The sequence below is a fragment of the Colius striatus genome, chromosome 7 (genome assembly GCF_028858725.1).
Source record: "Colius striatus isolate bColStr4 chromosome 7, bColStr4.1.hap1, whole genome shotgun sequence".
NCBI lineage: Eukaryota > Metazoa > Chordata > Aves > Coliiformes > Coliidae > Colius > Colius striatus.
Window position 1 is genome coordinate 30,146,795 of NC_084765.1, and position 24,834 is coordinate 30,171,628.

General features: G+C 46.0%; 1 protein-coding gene across 5 annotated transcripts in view; it reads left to right on the top strand.

Annotated features, from left to right (window-relative positions):
• ARID3B (AT-rich interaction domain 3B) overlaps positions 1-24,834 on the top strand; it is a 36,321-nt gene that overhangs the window by 5,435 nt on the left and 6,052 nt on the right. For 3 of the 5 annotated variants that reach the window (XM_061998997.1, XM_061998999.1, XM_061998998.1), the window contains exons 3-7: positions 8,060-8,131; positions 9,703-9,775; positions 21,750-21,933; positions 23,121-23,380; positions 23,573-23,830. In XM_061998997.1, the coding sequence (XP_061854981.1) occupies positions 8,060-8,131; positions 9,703-9,775; positions 21,750-21,933; positions 23,121-23,380; positions 23,573-23,830 (847 nt within the window). Of the gene's footprint in view, positions 1-8,059; positions 8,132-9,702; positions 9,776-21,749; positions 21,934-23,120; positions 23,381-23,572; positions 23,831-24,047; positions 24,152-24,173; positions 24,519-24,834 lie in introns of those variants that run through there. The other 2 variants (XM_061999000.1, XM_061999001.1) reach the window with 2 other exon arrangements.

The window sequence follows — 24,834 nt, forward strand, 5'->3', positions numbered from 1 at the left end:
GCCATACCAGCAAGTGATGCTTTAAGGTGCCACTGCATGCTCTAAAGGCCACCTTGAAGTGCCCAATATTAGTGATGCTGGTGCAGTATATTCACCTTGAGTAGGGTAAATATTGCAAATCAACTTGTTTGCATTCACCAGTGGAGTATGCATACCAGGGAGTAAAAATTTAACTGCACTATAGCAGTTCAGAGCTGGGGGGCAGCTGGGTAGAAAAGATCAGAGAGGGAGGGGGCAGACAAGAACTGTTGGCTGGCATGACGGCAAACGGGGAGAAACGTGTGCAACTGTGATCAGTCCACCTTATTCTGTGTGCTCAGTGGTAATATGCTGCCTCAATTCAAGCCTGGCTTAGCATTTTTAATTGCAAGGCATATTTTAAAGATATTGAGTTTTCTTTTTGTCTTTGTCTAACATGGTTATGTTAGGCAGAAAAAAAACCAGGATCAAATGCAAAAATGCCTGCATTCTCCCAGTTTTTTCAAAATGATTCATGAACTTGTCTTTTTTTAGCTTCTGTTGAGATGGAGGCTAATAACCAGTCAGTATACAGTGCTGCCAGCTAGCTCTGCTCTGGGAGTGTTTGTGGTATGTGTAATGGCTGGTGCTTGCGGAAGAGGGGGGAAAAATCATTTGTATTTCGTCTTTCAAGTGTAGATTGTTCTGAAAGTGACGCCCTTGCATAAGAATGTGTCTTGAAAGTGTAAGGCTAAGACTGTCTGGAAGGTATGTGGCATGAAGGTGACAGAAAGATGGAAACAACCAGCAAGATGAAGCCCCATTTCTGTTCAGTCCCGGACAGCCAAGTAAATAATTGTAGAACAAGGCAGCAGACAAAAGAGCTGGCTCAGCTTATGACACAGGGGCGGAGGGAACCCTGTCAGCACAAAACAAGGGAGTGGAGTTGCTTGTCAGGGAGGTGCAGTCCCAAAAGAAGAGCCAGGGGAGTGTGCTCAGCTCACTCGCTCCTCAGATTTGCTCGAATGCCCTGCAAATCTATCACGGCTTTGACAGCTGAAGACTCTCGCAGCCCTCCTCAAAAAGGGCGTTGTGGGCTGCCTGTCTTTGAAGAAAAATGAATTTTTAATTCCATGGGTGAAAATGTTGCTTTTAACTGCTGTTTGGGTGTGGGTCCCAGTCCCATGGGTTCTCGCATTGCTTGATGATGGCTCTGGTTACCAGGGAGAGCTGGGGAGGAAAGGCAGGGCCACGACTGCTGGCTTTGCTGGCTCTTCAGCCACTCGAGGCTGGTGTGCAGCACTAGTGTGAGCAGTTTTCTCAGGCTGTCACTGCAGCATGCACGTTAGTACACACATTCCTTGGGCGAATGAGCGAATGTAAAATTAAAGCTAAGGTTTTCAGACATCAGCTGACACTTAATGCCTTCTTAAATGCAGCAAGGTAAGTCTCCATAAAGAAGCTGTCGCCCTTGGAGAGAATGATTTGTGGGCTGGTTGTGGGGGATGTCTCATGTTAGATTCTCAGAAATCACCAGTCACTCCTGAAAATCCTGACCTAAACTTTTACAAAGGTCATGGTATTTATTAAGATAAGTCAGCTTAAAATAATTACTTTGCTTTTGCTCTAGGGTCTAGGAATGAGTGGCTGAGATTCCATAACCTTAAGTATGTGCCTCAAGAGATGTGTGTATTGAGGTATTGCTCAGGAGATACCCATTAATCCAGAAGGGGTAAAGGTCCCAGGAATAAAAAAAGGTTGCATTTCACATGGTGCATTTTTTGCCTCCTAGTTATTTAATCTATGCAAGGCTCAATCCAAGGGTTGGATTTTTAATTCCTTGTGTGGGTCACTGGGTGTTTTTCTTCTTCTGTTTTGGTAGGAGGAGAGCTCGTCATTAGCATCTGATGTTAGATATTTGGGTTGTCTTTTACTGAAAGCCATTTTCCATAAGGATGAGTTTTAATTCTTAAGTTGCCAATTGCTACTTGTCTTGGAATTCCTAGTTTAGGTTTGTTTTGGTGAAGTCAGCATCACTGTGACATTCAGCTTCTGCCATAGCAGCAAACTTATTCATGCTGATATGTAACTTTAAGGGCAGCAGCACTGGCTGGAGCAACAAAGTCACCTTTTTGTTTAGTATACCAACCAATGTGTGGGAGAGGAGAACTGGGAGTCTTCCAGTGTTAATGACTGCAGGTAGCAGCAGCTTACAAATAACTTGTATTAGGCATCTGAGAATTCTCCCAGGCCTTCATCTCAAGGCAATCCTGTGGGCTTCATCAAGGTTACTCTATATTGGAGCCACTGCGCTATATCTAGAGGCAGAACAAAGGAGCAGATTGAGGGGCTCATTTGTATCCTGGGGAAGATACATCTCATTTTAGGACTTGTTAGGGTGCTAAATTTATCTTTTGGAGTAGCTGCAGCTTGTCTCCTTTAGCTGACTCTCAGAGTGGTAGGTGGAAAGAGCTCAAACGTGTTGTATTCTTACACTTGTGCTTTTCTCACTTCAGGGTAAATCTGAGATGCTCTCATGTAGCAGTGAGAATTTCTATTCCCACAGCCATGGAACAAACCTTGTCACTTTACGTTTTAGTTAATTCCTCTGAGTATTTGTGAATAGGAGTCATTCACAAAGAGCCCAACTTTTCCTTAAGGATGAGGAAGTAGATTCCTGTTTTGCAAAGAATTGCATTGGTGCTGCAGTTGCTAGGTCATGGGAACACATCAAAGAAACCTAATGAAAAAGGATAATTAATCTGTTAACTTTAGTCTGTTCTTTTCCTTTCCTTCCCCATTCCTGAAATCACTAAAATGTTTTCAAAACCCATCTTTGAAGCTTGTCGTTACTGAATTGAGCTCTGTTATTAGTAAGCCTGGGAAGGGTTTATTCTGATTTCAGCAGAGCTTTACCAGGCAGCTTGTGCATGCAGTAATTATAACTTGGTTTTCCATGCTTGAGAACTTGCAGCTCAGGGCAGTAGTCCTGATCTTATCAGTGTTTTGTAGTACAACAGTTTTCTGTATAATAGCATCTGTTTCACTTCCTAAGGCTTAACTCTACCCACAAAAGGAATTTCTGTGGATTCTCTGATAATCCCAAAATTGCTGCCCCTGTACCTTTTCATTGACTCGGTGCTTTTGGTTAACCCATGGGGTAGGGGAGGGGCTTTCTTTTTCACTGCAATGTTTAGCCTTGTCTCTAAGTGGTATTTCAGCAGATTTCTGGCATAAAACCTCTGCCTAAAACAGCAGGTCTGCACTAGGGAGGAGCAGAAGGATTTAGAGTTTCATGCCAGCAGGGTTTTTTTTCTCTCTTTTCTTTTACGTATTAAAGCTTTAGTGGGTTCTCTCCAGTTCAGAGTTTTCCATTTGCATGCAACTTTGGGCTTTATCTGAGCCCTCTCAAACACCTGTATGAAACTGGGGTGAGAAGGGAATGACCTGGAAAAGGAGTGTTTCCAGTTCCTCATCCATGGCCCTGTTTGCACACCAATTTGTACGGGCACAACTGAAAAATGAGACCATGAGGTGCTGTTTGATTTGTCTTAATAGTTGTTTTTAGGTTTTTGTTTTTTTTAATTATTGAGTATGGCACAGAATGGCACAGAGTTGAGTTGGAGGCCTGTGGCCAGTGGAGTTCCACAGGGATCGGTTCTGGGGCCAGTCTTGTTCAACATCTTCATCAACCACCTGGATGAGAGGACAGAGTGTACCCTCAGCAAGCTCACTGATGGCACCAAACTGGGAGGACTGGCTGATTCCCCAGAAGGCTGTGCTGCCGTTCAGCAGGATCTCGACCAGCTGGAGAGTTGGACAGAGAGGAACCTCATGAGATTCAACAAGGACAAGTGCAGAGTCCTGCAGCTGGGAAGGAACAACCCCATGCACCAGCACAGGCTGGGGGTCGAACTGCTGAAGAGCAGCTCTGCAGAGAGAGACCTGGGAGTGCTGGTTGATAATAAGTTAAACATGAGCCAGCAATGTGCCCTCATGGCTAAGAAGGCCAATGGCATCCTGGGATGCATCAAGAAGAGTGTGGCCAGCAGGTCAAGGGAGATTCTTCTCCCCCTCTACTCTGCCCCGGTGAGGCCTCATCTGGAGTCCTGTGTCCAGTTCTGGGCTCCTCAGCTCAAGAGGGACAGAGAACTTCTGGAGAGTCCAGTGCAGGGCCAGCAAGATGATCAGGGGACTGGAACATCTTTCATACAAGGAAAGGCTGCAGGAACTGGGGCTGTTTAGTCTGGAGAAGAGGAGACTGAGGGGAGATCTTATTAACATTTTCAAATATCTAAAGGGTGGGTGTCAGGAGGTTGGGACATCCCTTTTTTCTATAGTATCTAGCAACAGGTCATGGGGTAATGGGATGAAGCTGGAACACAAAAAGTTCCACTTATATTTAAGAAAAAACCCTATTTCAATATGAGGGTTGAGGGAGCCCTGGCACAGGCTGCCCAGAGGGGTTATGGGGTCTCCTTCCTTGGAGGTCTTCAAGACCTGCCTGGACATATCCCTATGCGACCTGATCTAGGTGGACTTGCTGTGCAGGGGGGTTGGACTAGATGATCTCTAAAGGTCCCTTCCAACCCCTACTATTCTATCATTCTATGAGTACAGAGTCTGGATTAATTCTCCAGTTTCTGGGAGAGACAGACTGGTGAGACAGTAATATTTGGGAGATTCTGCAGGGAAAAGTTGAGGCTGCTTGTTTGGAAGGTTTTTGTCTCCAAAAGCATGGGCTGGACAAAGCAAGAAAACATTTGTCATCTCTTTTTCTGTCTGCTTGGCAATTCAGGGTTAACTCTGCCTTCTGAATGTGGGATTGGAAACCAAAATTGCTCTGGACATCTGAGCTTCCCTCTAATAAGATATTCCAGGTGGTTAGGGAGTAATCCTAAAATAGCTCCAGATATAATTGCTTCTGAAGCCAAGCCTGCAGCCTCTCAGAGAGGAGGGGACTGGAGGGGCTCCGATGGCCTCTGAGGTGTACCTGCAACATGAGGAAGGCTCCCTGACTGTGACAGCAACCCAGGAAGATGGCCAGCCCTTCCCAACACCTCTGCCTTCCCACTCAGGCTTTGCATCAGGGGCTCAAGGACAGCCTGTTACACCTATTTTTGCAAGAAACCAGATAAATTCTTGCCCATGCTAAGGCAAGGGCTGTTTGTCAAACATCAGCAAATTCCCTTGATAAAAATGAGTGGGGGGAGAGGCAGGACTCCTACCCAGAGAATGACCTGCCTCTCTGAACAGTGTTGTTTTTCCTTCCTGCTACAATTACCTGACTTATACAAAGGTCTTTTAATGACTTGTGAGGATATATTGATTTCTTAGGTTCCTGCTGTTTATATGGAGGAGGGCTTCTCAGCATAGGGTAACTTTGTTTTTCAAGGAGGAATGAAAAGGAAGCTTGATACCAAAGCTGCTGCTGAGCTCTCTTGCTGTGCAAAATGTAGTTTATTCTGCATATGGAGCACCTCTTGCTTCACCAGCTTTGTGGGGTTCTTTGCTGATTTACCTATTCCAGTTATGCTCTGGTTGCCACTGCGACTGCTGCCAATATTTAGTATCTCTGGTTGTAGCCTCGTCATGGGCCCAAAGGTTTGGGTGAACAGAATGGTCCCTCAAGATCAAAGCTGGGGCCTGGGAATGTGCCTGGCAGTGCTTGAACTCTGTTCTCTGAATAAATACGGCTTTATTCCCCAGCTGCTGAGCCGATGTTTCATGCTAGCCTGAGACTTTCCTAACCCCACTACCCAAAACAAACTTGTGCTCTGTCCTCGTGTTTCTGTGGCCAACATGTCATCTCACTGCACCCTGGCTGATTTACAGGAGAAGCACTCTCCTTATCTCTTCTAATAGCTTAACATGGGGAGTGGTAGCTGGCTTTAAATCTTTCCAGCTATTGTGGGAGGAAATGCTAATGCTGTCCCTGCCTCTCACCTCAGATGGCTCCCTGTACCAGGTGATATACATCTGCCAATCTTCTGGGCATATAGCAAAACACTGATGGCTTCAGTTAGCTTTAAGCTCCTTTTCACTAGTGAGGTGTGGAGGAAGCATTACTTTGGTGCTCTTGAGTGTATGAGGAGGCGAGTATAAGATGTAGGTGGAAAATGTATGCATATTCTTCTTATCCTCTCTATGGAACCTTAATCTTGTCACTCTTTTGTAATTACACTTTTTCTTTGAATGGAGTAAGTAAAAGAACTTTGAAGAGGCTTTTATCCCATGGAAAGTTTTGTTCCTGGAAATATTACCAAGTTCAAGCCCACTGGCTGCAGAGAATTGTCTCTTTTAAGCCTTCATCTCTTTCCTGTCCCCATCCTCAAATGTAGTGGAATAAGCTCTCAGCATGACCTGAGTTCTCTATGAAAGCAAGTGGCTTGCTGCTTGCAGCACCCAGTTTGACACCACAAGCAATTTTGCCCTCTGGATTTCTAACCAATACAAACTTGGGAAGAGAGCAGCTCAGCCCTCTACAAATCACTTTGGCCTCAGTCTGTAAAGCTGGGGATGGGAAAGATAGGCTTTGTGAAGAGACTGTCTCTGTTGGCATAGGTTTGTTGATCTGAGTTAACAATCAGTGGGGTTTTAGGAGCAGCTGGATGTTACTGTAATTAGCAAAAACCCCATGTTTTTAATATCTGCCTGCAAAGGACATCCAGATGAATCCTCCTGTGAACAAAACCAGTCCTCAGATTGCTTATTGGAGAGGCCTGGGAATTGATCTGCTGTAATAAACAGCTGACATAACAGAAGTGGCAATAATCCCCCATTAAATATCTTTCAGTTGATGGGACTCACTGGATAATTGACTTTCCAGCAGGAATTACTGGCTCAAACTAAATCAGCAGGCATTAGGGCAGCTCACTGCAATGTTTTTTAAAGGGAGAAATGTAGCTTTGCCTGGCCTTGACAAGAGCTATTCATCTTTCTAATTCAATGTACGTGTCACAACCAGATGACTCCCAAGATTTCAGATATTAGACCGCCTCTCTAATTCACAGGCTTATCTCTTTTTTTTGTGCTGAAACCTCTTCCCATCTTCAGTACTTTTATATGCGTTAGGGTACTGCGTGTTTATCATGACAGGGTGGGCCAACCTACCTTGCCAGGTGGATTTAATTGTTCTCTTTCTTTGAGTGGCTCTGGAGCACTTTCTGTTCTGGAGCTTTGTGAATTTTATGGTTTAAAGACGTTTGAATATATTTCAGGATCATTCTACTTGTCTTGGTCCTGCTGTACAGTTGGAGGCTGCCTGTCCCTGCTGGTTTCCAGCCCTGGTGATCATTTCAGGCTGATGATTTACCAAGCAGAATAGGCCTAACTAGAGTAATCCTTTTAAGGCCTAAGAAGAATAAACCTTAATCCAGCAAAGCTGAGCTTTCCATTTCTGTGGGGAAAATCCACATCCAGTAGCTTCCAGGAGTAAGGGTCCTGGGTCGGCAAGAAGCTTTCCAGTGAGATTATTTCCCTCTTTCTTCAGCATACTCTGGTCTTGGGTTTGTAAGCAAGCAGGGAGAGGACAGAAGGGCCTTTCAAAGTGTGTTCAGCGTCACCTGGTGAAGAGAAAGGATGCCTGGGTAACACCTGCACCTTTCACTGGGGACTTGAAGATATGTGTTTGGTTAAAAGATGGACATGGAGAGCAACATCTCTCTGTTTAGGTGTTGGGCCTCCTTACAGCAAAGCACCTACTATGGGGTGGTTGGCATACTTCTGTTTAGCAGACGGAGGAAGTCAGCTAGTGGAGGTGTTGAGAACTTTCCTCTAGAATGGTTTTCCTTGGCATCAGACAACTTTTTCGAGGTACATTTCTGCAAGAAAGTGCTGAAAAACTTCCCCTGCCTTCAGTAGTTGCCTGGAAGGTAAAATCCCACTTCTCATTTTGAACCGAGCATCAGAGATCCCAGGAAAATGCACTATAACAAATGCACAAATGTCTCCATCTTTCTAGTCTTTTTATTCTAAGCCAGCAGCTGCTTTTTGTATGTGTTTGTGCCAAAAAAAATGGCACATTTGCAAGCTTTCTGGAATTGTCCACAAAGACTTTCCTGGGCCATCCTTTCACCCTTCCATCTTTCTCTCTCCCTAGAATGGCAACGTGAGCTGGAGCGATGAAGGTGATGGATGCCGAGGAAGAGAAATTTCACGAGACTTTGCCAAGGTCAGTCTGTTAGTCGGGATTTTGAGGAAGGGGAAACTTTGGGGAATTCTTCCCCTGATCTGTGACAGAGGGTGACAACAAAGTCCTTGCTATACCTCTGTAGCAAATTTGTAAGGAAACTGCTTTGTCCTGTAGCCCTCTGCCTACTAATGTGCCAATTTATTGGACAACCTTGTTACCTTTTCTCGGTGGGTTGGTTTAAACTAAGACTTCATAACCAGACTTTTGACATTTAAAAACTTAGTCAGTACTTTCTCTAGCTGGGAGAAGAGTCTTTCTTTCCTTGAACCTGATTAGCACTGTGGTTGTGGATCTGAATGTTGCATCTGTGTGTCACATCAGTCGGAGGAATTCATTTGAAACCAAGCTGTCTCTTTCTCAATGGGGGCAACTAATTGCTCAGCAAATACACTGGTGTGTTTTCTTCCCAGAGCTCACTCTGTGAGAATGCACAGAGCTTCACAGGAAATGAGCCCCAAAAGCCCCTCTTCTTTTGGACTAGATGAATACCAATCAGTTAGCAGCACCTACAGAGTGCCTGAAATATGTATTTCCCAATGAATCTTTGCTTTTCTGTTGAGCTGCTCCATAAGAGTAGCCAGAACCAGCAGTAAATTCCCTGGAGTGTTGCAGGATTCTTCCTCAATGCAAATGAGAGAGGAATTGAATTCTGCTTTGTGTCCAGCACTGTCTTCTGTCTTGTTCTATATTCTCCTGTATCTCAGTGAGAGACTGATTTCAGCCCTTTCAGTCCGTCACTTTGTTGCCTCACAAGATTCTTGATAGGTGAAAATTAGATTTTTCTGTTCAAGAGGGTGTTATAAGAGGTGTACCTACCCCTTTAGAAAAATCAGTGGCTAATGCTAGCATGCAGTGCCTTTCCTTTGGAATAAGCTGCCTGTGGAACTTAGTTTTAAATACTTGGGGTTTTAAGCCCTTTGGTAGAATGATTTCTTCAGCAAATTGGTTCCAGGATGGTTTCTGATATTTTTCAAGGCATTTTTTATTCATTTTAAAGGAGCCTTTCCTGTGAGGCATTAGTAGTTACAGGAAAGCTCTATCCTTTCATCTCCTCTTTCAGGGGACTTGTAGTTTGTCACTTATGTGACAATCTCTGAAGGAGGGAGTCATAAGACTATGAGAAGCTGAAGAGAAGTTTACCTCCCTGGTGTCTCAAAGGTCTGAACCACTAATCTGCCCTGAACTGTTGTTGCATTCCTCTTGTTTATCTCATCTTTCTACCTTGTCTTTAATGGGGTTTTTTTCCCCCTTTCTCTCTGCAGCAGTACTGTTAACTGAGCTGAATCCTGTTCGCTTCAGGGTGCCAGTCTCTTCTTGTAAGAGTGACAGAGAGACTGAGCAAGAGAAGGCTTAAAGAGGGGCCTCAAAGTATCACTGCAGCCTTGTCCACCAGGTTTCTTAGGAGTCAGTCCCTGTTTTGCCTCTTTGCCTGTGACTGCCTTTCATTCCCCTTGCTAGTACAAACATCAGATCACTCACTGGAAAAAGCTAATGTTATTTATTTCCTGTCTCACTGTGGATTGTGCCTTCATTTCTGTTTTTCCCCCCAGCTCTATGAACTGGATAGTGACCCTGAACGCAAAGAGTTCCTGGATGACCTCTTCGTCTTTATGCAGAAGAGGGGTGAGTGAGCATTTGTTTGAACTCATTAGGGTAAAGTGGGGCAGAGGGGTTCTGGTGCCATTTGAATTCTTCCCTCATGGGCTTGAAAGAGTAAATCCAGCCCTTGAACTTGCAGATTGGGTGGAAGAGCAGCAGTAAGACTTGAGATATTTGCCTTGGGAGATAAGGATCTCAGTAGGAAAGAACTCTTCTGCCCTGTAACTTCATTTCACAGACACTGTTTCTTTACCCTGCTACCTAATGACCCAAGTAGTTTATGCACTGAAGAGCCCGAGAAGCCTGGCTGCCTGAGGATTTTTCAAACAAAACTGAGTACCACCAGGGATTCTCTGGTCTCCTCTTTGGGTGGCATGATTGCACGTCTTCTCAGGTTTGATTTTAATAGCATGTGGAAAGCTGAGTGTGAATGCCTTCACAGCCTGCATAGAGTCGCAGCAAGCAATATGGGGACTGGAAACACAGGCACCAAGCCACATTTCCCTCTAGATTCACAATGTGTCAGCTTTCCAGTTAGTTTTGTGTAACTGAGTGCAGAAGCACTCAGTTTCTCACATTCCTCCCTGTGGTGTCAGCAACTCACGTCTCTCCTTGCTGCAGGAGTGGTGATGCATGTGTGAAGTAGCTCAGCTGGGATGTCACAAAAGTCTCTTTCTCTCCCCTAATTATCAAAGTTCAGTTCCCTCATTGCAAGCTATCAATACAGGAAAATGTACATCTTTTGGGATTGTCCGTGGCAAGTCCTTTGAGATGCTCTTTTCCTTTAGCATTCCAAGCACAGGCCAGACAGACTCTTCGACAAAGATGTTTCTGACAAAAAGTGTTAAACTGTGGTGTAGACATTTTCATTGTTTCTGCTGAAGGTAGGTGAGAAGAGCAGACATGAAAAGGACCCTTTGCTCTGAGTGTGTGAGGGACCAAACAAGCCAGGTTGTGCTTATTTGGGAGGAGGAGTGAGGCTGCCTTAGTGTCAACAGCAATACTGTGTTTTGAGAATCTAATAGAGGTATAACATTTCAACCTCATCTGTCGGATGTGATCCAGTCTCTGATTGCTGGGTTGAGGCTGGAATCTTATTTGCAGTTGTCTTCTGAAGGCTGGACCTTGAGATGCATCCCACACCATGGCTGACTGGGTCAGAAGCAGAGGGCAAGCCATCCAGAACACAGCTACTGCAATTGCTCTCCGTACCCATACCTGCTAGTGTTTCCTGGCATGATTAGAGCTGACCTGTGTGAATTTTCTCTCTCTGGCAGTTTGAGGTTATGCTTCTAAGACAGATAAAAATTAGAGCTGGATTTTGCTGATATTTTTAGCATTTGTGTGCAGAGGCATAACCGGGCTTAATTAGTTTACTTACGAATGTTAACCTGAGCTTACATGTTAATGTACAGGCTGGGATGACTGACAGAGAAGACAATAATCCAAAGGATGTGATTGGCAGCAATAGAAACCTCCAGAAACCTAGAGAGAAATCTGCTTAGTACTTCAGTATCTCCTTCCTATTACCTTTTAATTATTTATAATTGACACGTTCCTGGTGCAAGGGCTGAGCTGGTCACCAGCTGGCTGCTGTAGGAGTTTAACTTTTAATCATCTGGGCATTTCCAAGTGTATTTGTTTTCTGGAGTCTCCCTTGTTTTCTTGCTTGCTAAAAGGCTAAAAATTAAATAGAAGAGCCCCAGCACCTGCTGGGGAGAACTGCAGTAAACTGACAACCCCCTCCCAGAGGGACTAAAAATTTTTTACCCTTGCTGTGAGGAGCTGTCTGGATTGCAGGCTACAAGGCAGTTGTGGGCTTGCATTTACTTTGGCATCCCCAAAAGAAATAAGCAGCAGGACTCTGGAGTTTCTTCAGTTTGATATTAGAGCTGAACAGCATTGGTTGAGCTTCTGCCATCCTAGTTGCTGTGTCTTCATGCAAAGGCAAGCTTTTGACTTGGCGTGGTTTTTCCAGAAGCTGCACTGTTCACTTCTTTCCCTTGCCCTCTCTCCCCAGCATTACAGGGCTTTGGTTTTCTGCTGGAGCAGAAGGACTTGCCCAGTATTTCCTGTTCAGGGATCTTCAAAAATCAGGGAGCTTCCACAGCAAATCTATAGGATGCCATTCAGTCTTTCATTTCTCCTCCCCTTGCTTTTTGTGCTAAACAAGCCTGAACAACTGCCTTGTTCTGAAAGAGTTCCATGAAGATGGGTACAGCCGAGGCCTCATTGCACCTGAAAGCAAAGTGCTGTGTTTCTTAGCTTGTATGTGTGAAGAGCTGGTTAATTTGCACCTTGTATCTGAAGGGAATGGAAAGCATCTTTGCTAATAAACATTGCTGGTGTAAAAATGGGGATTTTGCTGTTGTCCAGGAGGAGCTGGGGAAGTGCTGGCCCTTTTTTGGAGCTGATGGATTTGAGTCACAGATTGCTAACTGCTGCTGAACCAAAAAAGCGTGATGTGAAAGATAAATGACAGATTTCACAGGAGCTACTGAGTAGTTAGAGGGATGAAAAGATTTGGTGGTTGGTGCTGCTGTTAGGAATGTACCTAGAAATGTGAAGCCATGAAACAGGCTTAATGCAGATCAAATGTGCAGGTCTCATCTGCCTCTGAGCACAGCAGGTTGTCCCGGAATGACCACAGCTGCAAGTGATAAAATGGCCCTTCAGTGGCAGTAATGATGGAAGAGGGAGATGAGAGGAAAGCTGTAACTCTTCCTTTGTTGGATGTTTTATTCCTTGTATGTGTTTAGGTGAATGAGTTCCACCGTGGCTGTGATTGAAGGGGCAGATGGGGAGAGGAGGGGAGGCCAGTGGTGAGAGCAGTTAGTGTGCAGGACTGGCTTTGGATCAGGGCCTGGACTGACCTAATGCAACTCAGCTGTCTTACCACTGCCACTGTCCCCATTCTCAGCTCTTCTGCAGTCTCAAATCGTCAGTGCCTTCCCTCCAATCTCCATTGCTGGTGTCTGTGACAAGTTGAACCTTGAGGCCTGGTTGTTCAGAAGCTGTGTTTTTACCCTGCTGCTGCATGAGGAGACACTTTGTGGGCAGATTTGTGGTTCAGGGCATTTTTAAGAGCATGGGCTGATGCTTCTCTGCTTGTGCAGTGCAGGGTGGCGTGGGTAGCATTGCAGGCATGGAGGCTGGGTTTGTTCTGCCTGCCACTGAGGGAAGAGCAGTTTTCAAAGTGCCTAGGCTAGAGGTGCATTTATAGTAATATCTCAGGGTAATCTTGTGTTCCCCAATCTTTTGTATTACTGAAGAAAAAATATTAGAAATTTGTCTAGCCAGATGGGCAAGTTCGTTTACTCAGATCAGACTCATTGTTAGAGATGATGACATCTTCCCCTTTTTTTCAAGTCTTTCTCACCCTGTGAACATACCCCAAAGTTAACTTTGTCTCCATCTTTTTTTTTGTGTGCATGGGTATGATGAGCAGTAGGAAAATGCAGGGTTTAGCCCTGTAGCATGTACCAGGTAGCTTTTTGTCCCCCTGGTAATGCAGGACTGTCAGTGGTTTCACGCTTCTAGTTGCTAAGTCAACTACCAAAAATTGAGGTGACTGTTCCATGAGTGCTGGTCAGGAGAGAGTCAGAGTAGTGTACTCCATTTTTCCCCCTGGAAGGATCAGCAGTGTCCATGCAAAATGAGAACAGGGTTGATGGGAAGATCTGTCTGCCTGCTATGGTATTATTAGGGAAGGCTCCCTTTGCAGGGAAGTTCGTTTTAAGTGCCACCTTTGTGAAAACCTCATAAAATGTCTCCAATTGTACAGCTCTTCTAATTTTGTTCAAGGTTTCTGTGTGACCTTGGTTTTCCCAGATGGCTTGACCATTCTGGTTTTTATGTGTATATACATAGAAGGGGCTTTGTGAGTCTGACTGTGTGGGTTTAATGTTTTCCTGCTGTTGTATGCTCTGTCCGCACATTTCAGATGGGGAAATACAACAAATCCAGGGTATTGACAAAAGCATTTATTGATGGATTCTTTTATCTATAGGCTAAGCAGTGTTTATGAAACGTTTGTTCAGGGAATATGCTTCTATATTCCTCTAATACTCCTCTACTGATTCAATTTTGCAGATTTAATTCTTTTTGTACTCTGGAGATATTTTTGAACATGAACTAAGCAATGTCGTTGTCTAAAGGAGACATCATTAGACATAAATTCTCAGCATGCTTTGCTCATGCTACCTACATAATGCTGAGCCAGAACAAACGCTTTCCTGAATAGCAGGTAATGTTCTGCAGTGGAAAATTCTCCCTCAAGGCACTGCAGAGGTCTCTTCTTGATGGTCCAAATCAACCAGCCAAAGTCCTCTTCCTTATTCTTGCTCCATCTCTCCCTCCTGTACCTCTTTTAAAGAACCTCATCTTTGGTCAACTCTTCTGACTCAGGAAAGACTCAACAAAAATGGTGACTAGTGTCTTGTGGAAGTGATAAGCAGTGGAGATCAGGAAAATATTTTAGGTTTTTACTTTTATGTTGGTAGAAATTGTGGAAAGAATTACTTTTCCTGAAGTTGTAGGGGGAGCTGGCATTCTGGTTTACATTCCTCTGTGTTCTTTAAGTGGTCTGAGCCTTTCAGTACAGGGAACAGAGAATGCACTGCTCCATGTGCATCAGCAGTTAACTGATGCTAAGATGAAAACAGGTGCAAAGCAAAGTACTTGGGAGCTCCCAAGAGCTTGAATCCAGCTCCTCTGGGGATGTATAGTCCTGTACCTGAGATAAGATTCTCTGCAGTGTCCAGAAAACTTGCAGGGAATGTCTTGTGCATCAGCCTTAGGTGCCAAGTGACTAGCCCTCAGGAGATACATTAGTTGATTTTTTGGGGGAGTTTACCCCTCATTTTGCAAAATTTGGCAATTGCAATGATTTAGAAGTAGTTATTAGCAGGTCCTTCCATAAAACCCAGGCTTTCCCCTTTCTGTTTTTCATACATCAAAACATTCATTGCAGACAGAGACATGAACATTTTCTCTGATTGGAAAAAGTTTGGAAACTTCCCCTTGGAAAGATCTTAAAAAAATGTTTTTAGGGAAAATGCCAAATAGAGTTCAACTAATTAATATCCCTTGCTTTTAAGCAGCTGAGAAAAATGATGGTTTAGAGTGAATATTGCTTTACTTCTAAAGAAAAGTCATATTAGGAGCTGCAGTTGTAAACAATGGGAAAATAGGGTTTTGCTTGGTTCTGGCTTACTGTGGAGATGCCTGAAGAATCTTTGACTGACTTAAATGTTTTGTTACAAACTGAGTTTGCGCTGGCCAGGATACAATAGAAATCGATTTGAAATTATCAGCTGCTGTTGCTTTACATAAACCTTTCTGTAAGTTATCCCTCCTATCCCAGCCTGCCCTAGCGATTGCCAGCCATGGATCTCTGGATCCCAGGTGAATATGCAGAATTCAGGGATGGGCTCAAAGGGGCTTTTCTCCTCACTTCCCCTGAAGACTGAGATGTTCATTTGTGACATGTTTCTCTAGCATCTCAGACGGGAGGTTTGTCTCAAATCCTGTTGGTCTTGAGCTCTTTCTTACATTGGTACTTCCTCTTTTCTATGGGTATTCTTGGCCTTTCCCTCCTCAACACCAAATTTTAACAGCCTGTTTTTCAAATTATTATTGAACTGCTGCACTCAGGCAGCAGAGGTGATGAAGACATGACTGTAGATACCCAGGTGGATTCAAGAAGGCAAAACTGTTTGACATGAAGATGCTCCAGTGTTTGACTCTGTGCAGCCTGCCTGACCTACCCTTATTTTCCACAGCTGCCTGTTTCTCTATATTGCCTCCTGTGTTTGTACCTCTCTTTGCTAGAGAGGAATCATAGAACCACAGAATGGTTTGGGTTGGAAGGAACCTCAAAGATCATCACATTCCCATCTGTCTGCCATAGGCAGGGACACCTTCCACTAGACCAGGTTGCTCAGAGCCCCATCCTGCGTGGTCTTGAACACTGCCAGGGATGGGGCATCCACAGCCTTTCTGGATTGCCTGTGCCAGTGCCTCACCACCCTCACACGGAAGAACTTCTTCCTAATATCCGTCCTAAATCGCCACTCTTTCAGTTTAAAACCATTACTTTTTGTCCTGTCACCACAGGCCCTCATAAAAAGTCCCTGTCCAGCTTTCCTGCAGGCCTCTTTAGGGACTGGAAAGCTGCTTTAAGGTTTCCCTGGAGCCTTCTCTTCTCCAGACTGAACAACCCCAACTCTCTCAGCCTGTCTTCATAGGCTCTAGCCTCCTGATCATTTGGACCTCACTCCAGCAGCTCCACATCCTCCTGTGTTGAGAAGAATTGAAGGAAAGTTTGTCCACTTGGTTCAGAGGTCCTGTGTATGGAAACCCATCACTGGCTGGATCAACATCTTGTGAAGATACTTGTAACAGCAAATATATTGGACCCAGCTGTGACAGTGGCAGACAAACAATTGGGCTGTAATTGAGCTTGAGTACAAGAGAGCAAATCTATATGGGATCTCCGTTTTGGGGGTGGAGCAGCACCTTATGTGGGAAGGCTGATGTGGCTGGAGCCTTGGCCACTATGAGCTGGGCACTGGTTGCCAATTCAACTGCCTCCAGTTCAGCAGCCGAAATCTGATAAGGGGCTGCTGTCAGCCTCACTTACTGGGGAGGGAAGCAGAAACTGATGGTGTTTTAAGGGGTGCAGATAAGCAGTGGGCCTCCTGTCAAATAGAGCATGATTAATTACCCTCTGTCCCAGCTCCCGCTTTGATAGGAGTGTCTAATGGTCTGCAGGCCTGTGGATCAGGTGGTGACATTCCTGTCGGAAGTGAGAATTGCCACTGTGGGAACATTGTGCCCAGGGGAGATCAGACCAGCCCTGGGAGGAAGAGGGCAGTAGTGGTTTCCTTTCTGTATACCTTTGCTTTTCATTTTAGCATTGAGTGAGTGCCCAGGCCAGATTCAAACCAAATCAGCAAATAAAAGCCATGCAAAAGAACTGACAGGCAGCTTTGGATGAAGCCAGACAGGCTTTGCCCTTGGAGAGGCATTCAGACAAACCAGGAACTGGGGCACTGCAGGGTTCAAGTTGACTTGCTCATATTCTACACTGTTTGTTTGCCATTTAACTGATTTTTCACCTCTGTTTAGCCTGAGAGAGCGGGGGGAATCATTCATGCCAAGTAATTACTCTGTCTCCCTTCAACAAAACGCAAAGATCTCCTCAAGATTTTAAATCATAGCGGGGTTCCCAAGTCTCGTGGGGAAAACCTCTTCCTTTTGCCTGTCTGATAGTGTTTCTCTTCTGAACATATTTAGAGTGGGAGCTGGAAAGAGCAGCTCTTTTCTTACCTGTACAGATTGTGGCTTAAAAATTCCCCCTCTGTGTTTATTTTTCACTCCAGAGCATTCTTTATTGCAATTTCAGTGTTGTTCTGCAGAATAAATGTTTGGGATTCTCATCTCCTTTGTTCCTAACTTTAAAAAAAGACTCTTCTGAAAGTAATTTGTATAGGGAAAAAAAAGGGAGGTAATTGAAAAAGTAGCGCTTCAGGGTGGATATAATTAACTGCTCTTTGTCTCTCTCATGAAGGACAAGTCCTGGCTTAGACTGCTTGATGGTGGGGAACTCCCTGCAGTGGGCAAGGCTCAGCAGGAGGAGAGGGAAGAGTGTATCTTGCCAGAGGATCTCCCTCGTGGAGGACTCAAATCCTTGCAGAATGAGAGGCCACTCGTTTCCTATGTTTTGGTTAAGAGCAGTCTTAGGGACAGTTTTCATCTAGACAGTTTTCAACAGACTTCTTATGAACAGAGGTCTACAGCTTCAGACTTAGATCTACATAAGATGAAGAACAAGAGGGAAAAGACTCACCTTGGGCAGTGTGCTTGATGGGTGAGGAAGATGCTGGTCCAAAGCTTCGTTCCCTTTCAAGAAATGGAAGGGCTGAGCCCCAGTGCTGAGCAAGTGACTGTCGCTGCAGGGGAGCCTGTGTGTGCTGGTGGCTCAGCCAGTGCCCCTTCCCTAGCCACTGCTTTGCTGCCAGTAGAGGTAAAAACAGTCATTCAAAGACTATAGAGGGTTTCCAGCTTCCTCAGTCACTTCTTAAACAGCTGTTGAAGGACATGAATCAAGCAGCTACTCCTTCTGCCTCTGCAATGCAGGGGACATAGGGGACATTGAAGCCTATCCATACAAGCCTTTTAGGCTTCTGTTAGGTCTACCTGAAACAGAAGAGACTTTTGAATGGGGTGATACAGCTTGGCAGAGGGGGCTACTCGTTTCCCTTGAAGGACAGAGATGTTTATAGCTACAGTCAGACTTCCTCTGGGGAAACTCTTTCTTCCACAAATCTGAATTGTAGTTACAGCTGTCTTTGGAAAAAGAGGAGCCCATGGGCTATGGGATGATTCCTTTCTCCCTTCAGAGTTTGTCTTCCTGAGGTCTCCCTCCCATGCTCATCAGCTACACATTGTCACTTTTCCAGTGGAAACAGATTCCTCATGTTCCCTGACTTTGACTGATTCCTTGCAGAAATGGCCCTACATACCTAGTTGGGGTTATACTAAAAGAAAGATAAGTCATTTCCCAGGAAAACGATGAGAGGAGCCAGTCTTCTTCCTTGCCCTCTTCATGAGTCAGGCAAAGCTTCTGGCCCTTGCAGGCACAGTACACGCAGCATTTCTGAAAGCCGGCAGAATAGAGAGGCTTGAAAGTACAGTAAAATGAGTTTGCCATCAAAAGGCAACAAGTCTTATGCTGTGCCCCTGGCTGCTGACCTTTCCCTCTGGAATTCTCCCCTCTGACCTCCAGATCATTAATCCTGATGCTGCCAGATGACAGTAATCCATCATGGCCCCTGACAAGCCTTGCAGCCGCCTGTGAAAGGATCCGCTCGGCTTCAGCATCCAGCCATCCCATGACGCTCGTTTTTCAGCCTTTCCTGTTTGAGGGCTGGGGGTTTCCAATAAAGACTTTATCACTTAGCCTTTCCTCAGAGAGGGGCTGGGGGAGGAGAGGGCAGTGAGAGCAGCTTTCCCCTGCTTCTCGCCTCTTTGGCAGTCACATCCTAGGAAACAGGCAGAGCCCAGTCTCCCTCTATAGAAGTTGGGTTCATTTACCAGCTCGGAACCCCAAATCACTCTTTCACAGCTCTGGGGTTATCTCCTGGAGCAGTACCATGGGAAAGCACAGGAGAAAAGCCATTGCATCTCTGTGCTCAACTGGTAGAAGGATGGAAGTCATTTTATTCCTGCTGTAAAATTTCTCAGCCTGCATAAAGAAATTTTAGGGAGCGGGGGTGGCTGGGAGAAAAGCTCTTTTAGTTTATAAAGCTAGTAATTAAATTTCAGGGCACTTTTTGATCTGTGGATCTTGTTTAAAAGCAAACTTCAGGAAGGGAAGGTGTCAGAGGGGCAGTAACGTGAGGCGGGAGGTCAGGTCTGGTTGCTGCTTCTGTTCCAGCGATGAGCAGGCTCTCTGGAAATACATTTAAGCCTTGATTTCCAACAGATGCAGATAACGTTTGTCCCTTTTACAGGAACAGTGGCATAAATATACTAGGGTACCTTTTCAAATGCTGAGATGGGAGAATCTGGAGAAGATTAAAACTATGTTTAGGATAAGTGCAGTATATTAAAAAGTAGATCTTTCCTTACACTTGTGTATTAGCAGCCATTTTGCCTAAGGAGCTGTATCCATGACCCTGCCCTTTCACTCTCCATCTGGTCCCTGTCCAAGGAGCCCTGGATGAAAGTCCCTTCTGGACAAGTTAATGCTGTTCCCTAAATTGGATCGAGGAAAAGCGGGTGGCTTTGTGTGCCGTGGGGCTGCTGGAGGAGAGGAGGAGGAGAGGGGCTTGCTCCTGCCCCAGGGGACACCCCGACTTTCTTTGCTGCTGGGCAGAAATGCCAGCCTGTTAACAAAGGGGCGTTTTGGGGTGGCAAAAAACACCCCCGCCTCTTCCTAGAAACCTCCAAGATCAGTATTTCCCCTGCTTTTCATTTGACTGGGTATGACTGGTTACTGTGGCTCAGCTGATGAATGATAACTTAAGGCTGGTAACATGATCGCTCCCAGCCCTCTGTGTGTCTGAAATGACACTCTGAATCTTTGCAATAACACGCTGAGACAAAATGGTGGATGAGGAAGAAGCAAAGCAAATTGAGGATTGCATTTGCACCAGGCTGGCCTTGGGGAGGGCCCAGCTCCTGGCTCAGAGCAGCCAGCTGAATGGGGAGAGATGGACAGACAACCACCGTGCCTTTAAACGGTTTGGAAACATCCCTATCTCTACTCCCTGAGGGAACTGCCATCTCTGAAATGCAGGAAGAGGGTCTGATGAAGTTACTGTTTTGTGGACTCTTCTGTTGTGGAGAGGAAAGGGGTTGTTTAGACAAGGCAAGGAGAAGAGGATATGATAGATATAAAATGACAGAGTGTGCAGACCAAGCCTGATCAGGTTACTCTTTCTGTTTTCCTATAGTTTAAGAGTTAGTAACGTGGTCAAATTGAAGGCAGCCCTTTTAAAGCCTAAAAAGTTTGCTTTTTCTATCCAGTGTCTCATTAACCTGTGGGAGTTGGTAGTGTGAGCTAATGCATAGCAGGCTTCAAAAAGAAGAGAGAGAGGAGGGAAAAAAATTACACTTACATGTATAATGGGGACATCTGCAGAGCTGAGCTAAACTCCTTTTCACTCCACAGAATAAACCCCATTTATAAGGGCCATAAACCGCTCTGCTTCAGGGCATTAAGTGAATGGCTGGTGATGAGCAGTGGCAGGAGTCTCCCCTGTGGGCTGGGCAGCCCATAATTGTCCGTTACAGCCCTCGGCAGGCTGTCGTGTAAGGGCTGGTGCTGGCCATTGTGGCAGGCAGGATACTGACCTCAGATGGACAGCTCTTTGATCCAGGACGGTGTTTCCTATGCAAAATAAAAGCTTTGCTACATCAGCATTTTTCCTCCTCTTCCTCTGTGTTACCTAAATCTCATTAGTTTGACCTTTTCAGACCCTGCACGCTTTAGCCTTTTAAGGTGCTGCTGAAAGGGTGCTATCAGGTTAAAAGACAGATTTTTTTTCCTTCCCTCTGTTAAGATGACAAAACTGCACAGGAGGGACAGAGCTCTCTCCCTGTCTGCCCCATCTGTCCTTGCAAGGATAAAGCAGGACCTTTGGTTGGGCTCCAAAAAGGGTTGGGCTGCCCGGTGCCCCTGGCAGCAGCCCCAAGGGTGCCTGGCTGTGCAATGTCTGCAGTCAGGCACACTGCTGCTCCCTCACTCTGCATGTTCATTCACCTCTGCCATCTAGAATTCTCCTCTGACTTTCTCACAACATGTTACAGCTCCAGCAGCCGGGTTGCAGTTGATCCCAAGGTACAGGTGTGGCCTCAGCTATGTGTCATTTGGGAAGCAAAAAGAGCAGGAGGGTGAAAATCCTTTGTGAGAGCAGAAGCTGCAGCAAACAGTGACATGTGTGCTTGTGAGGGGAGACAGAGGTAAATGTAAGTGGGGGTGGGAGATGATCTCAGGTGTCACATCCCCTTCTCTGTCACTGTTCCTGAGCGATAGTGAATCCTGGGCAGTGAGGGACTGAATCCCAGTGTAGGAGGAGCTCAAGTTGCCTGGCTGCTCAGCCCTTTCCTGAGCACAAGCCATACAGATTTTTATCTGAAATTGCCCCAGGAGCTCATAAAAAATGATTCCTCTGTGCTGCTCCCTCACCCCTAGGACTGAATAGTCCCTACTTCCCTCTTCCTATTTTAGAAGTTACTCTTAGCTGGAGGTTATTATTTGTCTGATAATTGCTTTTGCCTACAGGAAGGGATTTTTTCATGAAAAGGACGTGCCATGTAGCTACACTTCTCTGGCTCATTTACTCACCCATTGAGAGGCCTCAGTCAGACTACAAATAGAGTTACCTCAATTCTCTGTTAGAGGGAAGATCGATAGCCCCATCCTGCCTGTTTCCTTGGCTTTATTTTCTCTCTTGGCTCCATTTCCTTCCCCACTGTTTCTCTGCAGGAACTCCCATCAATCGGATCCCCATCATGGCAAAGCAGATCCTGGATCTCTACATGCTTTACAAGCTGGTGACTGAGAAAGGAGGGCTGGTGGAAATCATCAACAAGAAAATCTGGCGAGAGATCACCAAAGGCCTTAACCTGCCCACCTCTATCACCAGTGCCGCCTTCACGCTGCGCACCCAGTGAGTGCGGGACGTTGGGCACACGGATAGTAGCACGGGGCAGGACTGGGGCTGCAAAGAGGGACTGAAGCACTAAATGACTAAATTCTACTCAGTGGCCAGGATGGAGATGCTAAATTGCTTTATTTATGCCTCCCATTCAAGGCTTGCTGTTTTTCCTTTCTGTTCCATCTCCTCTTGTTTTTTTTTGAGCAGTGGTTCTCCCTAAGCACATTCCCCATCCCTACAATCCCAGCACTAACGTGCCATCACCTCCTTCTCTCTGCTCTGCACCTCCTGCCACCCTGCGCCTTTCTAACCTCTCCAGAGCTTAAACCCCTCAAAGCAAGAAGGGTCTTGCCCTGCCTCTGAAGAGCACTTGGCACAGTGAGGAGGGAGGACTCCTGATTTGTAGGCATCAACTTGGGTATTTAAACGTCTGTTATTATAAGGAGGTTGTGGAAACTTGTGTTTTGCACCTCCTAACTTTAGGGATTGCTCTTCCCAGTACCTCATGTTGGTTATGCAAGGAAAAGAAAAAATGCAGAATAAGGAAAGGAAAAGAAATGGTGAAGGTAAACCTGCTGTAATGTCAGCACCAGGACAAAGCTGTGCTATGGTGGCTTGAGCACAGAAGGATGGGCTCTGGGAATCTTATGCAGAGAGTTTTCTTGAAGTTGTTAGAGCCCCTGAGAGCAAGAAGCTCCTTGCCATTTCTCCAGCCTTTGGTACAAACAGGCTGGCTGCTGCAAACCTGTTGCCCAGAACTCAGCAAAACAGGAAGGTTTGGTGCTGCCTGAGAGAAGCGACTCAGACAAGGGCTATTCCTCAAACTCCTTTCTTTGCATTAAGTGTTACTGTTGCAGTCCATAATCTCAGTTCTTAACATATTAGATGGTATCTCAGTTGTAAGGGAATTCTGGATGATTCTTTTCTGCCTTTGTGAGCGTAGTAGCATGTAACTCTGTGCTTCCCTGTAATCACCGAATAAGCCCAAAGTTCCTTTGAGAGAGCTGTCCTGCACACCCAGACTGCCCACTGCTCAGCAAACCCAGCAGCAGTGGTTGTGAGATACAGACAGAGACTCTGACTCTACAGGTGACCTCGGTCTGACCATCTACCCGAATGCAATGCTTGAGCTGTAGCCTATAATTCCATGTTCTGTTGAGAAACCTGCCTGAGTTTGCCTGTGCTCACCACTCTCCCAGGTACATGAAATACCTGTATGCCTACGAGTGTGAGAAGAAATCCCTCAGTTCACCTGCAGAGCTTCAGGCTGCCATCGATGGCAACAGGCGGGAAGGCAGGCGGCCCAGCTACAGCTCCTCTCTCTTCAGCTACTCGCCCACCACCTCGGGGCCTCCTTCCCTCCTGTCTCCCCCAAAGATCCGCTTCCCCGTCATCGGCGTGGCACCAGGCAGCGGGACCAGCAATCCTCGGGTGTCTCCAGCAGCAGCTGTCAGGAAAGGTCAGCTCCTTTCACCCAGGCAAAGAGAGTGGCTGGGTTAAAAGGTGCGGGTGCAAAATTTCCCAGTTTGTCCTCCCAGACTTCTTTGGATTTGAGAGCAGGGGGACTGGGGCGGCTCAGGGGTCCTGGGATAGTCTACCTGCAATTTGGGAAGGTCCGTGGGAGGGACTGAACAACTCTTTCCTTTCCCAGGTGACGGCGTGCCCTTGACTGTGTCTATGCCAAATCGTATCGCCATGCCAGTTACCTTGGCTAGCCAGCAGGCAAGTGTGGCAGCAAGAACAGCCACCCTGGAGCAGCTGAGAGAGAGACTGGAGTCGGGAGAGCCTCCAGAGAAGAAGGTGTCGCGGATGTCAGAGGAGGAGCAGCGGCTCGTGCAGCAGGCGCTGCAGCGCAATCTCCTCAGCATGGCACGGCAGATCCCCATGAAGATCAAAATCAATGGCAAAGGTGAGCAGCACCTCTGCAAATGCAGCAGGTCTTTGCAGGCTGCAGCAGGAAGGGAACTGCTCCCAGACACCTCTTTACACACAGCCTTGAGTGTCTCTCTGGGTACCAGGCAGAAATCACTGTAAAGAAGCTGTTTAAAACAGAGCACAATAACTGCAAAGCTAAATACTTTGTTAGGCTTTGCTTACTGCTACTGGGTTCCTTCTTGTTTATCCAGCATCCAGCCTGGGTTCAGCAGCACCCTAGCTGCCTTCAGAGAGCTCTGCATCTGTGCTGATAAACCCCACTTGACCTTAGAACAAGACCCTTAGTCTGAGCTGGTCACCTCTTGTGTTGATCACAGTGAGATTGCTTCAGGACTCGAGCTGTCGTGTCTCCAGAGAGCTTGCACAGTGGGGAATTAATTCCTGCTCAGAAGAAACCCTTTTAATTGATCATGGAGGTAACAGCTTTTTCTGTGTGGGTAGCAGAGTGCAGGAGATGGGAGAGATGCCTAGCTCTCAGGTGTGACAAGGAGGACACAGAGACCAGCGTATCTGCAGGGGGTCGGGGCTTTTAGCAAGTCAGGTAATTTTGACCAACATCTGCTGCAGCCCTTCGCACAGCCCTCCAGGCAAAGAACTCCTGGCAAGGCTGGGTTAGAAGGTCACGTATGAGCAGCATTCATGGCCTGGGAAATGCACTCCTGAAACGCTTTGTCAAAGGGGTAGCCATCCTCTAAAGGTCACATTGTCAGAATCAATACTGTTACAGAGTGGCTTTAAAAGCTGATAAAGTGTGTGGCTCCCTTACCTGTCTGGGGGCTGCACTTCAGTGGGCAGCAAAGCCTCAGAACATTTCAGTCCCAGCAGCTGCTTCCTCCAGACCTTTTGATCCATTAAAATTAAAAGTCTTGGACCTGCTATTAATTGTACATTGCGATGTAGGCACAAGGCCAGACACGTTTGGCATGGCTTAGATGAAAGGGAAGAGTTGTTCTTGAGGCCTTTGCTAGCTGGTAAATG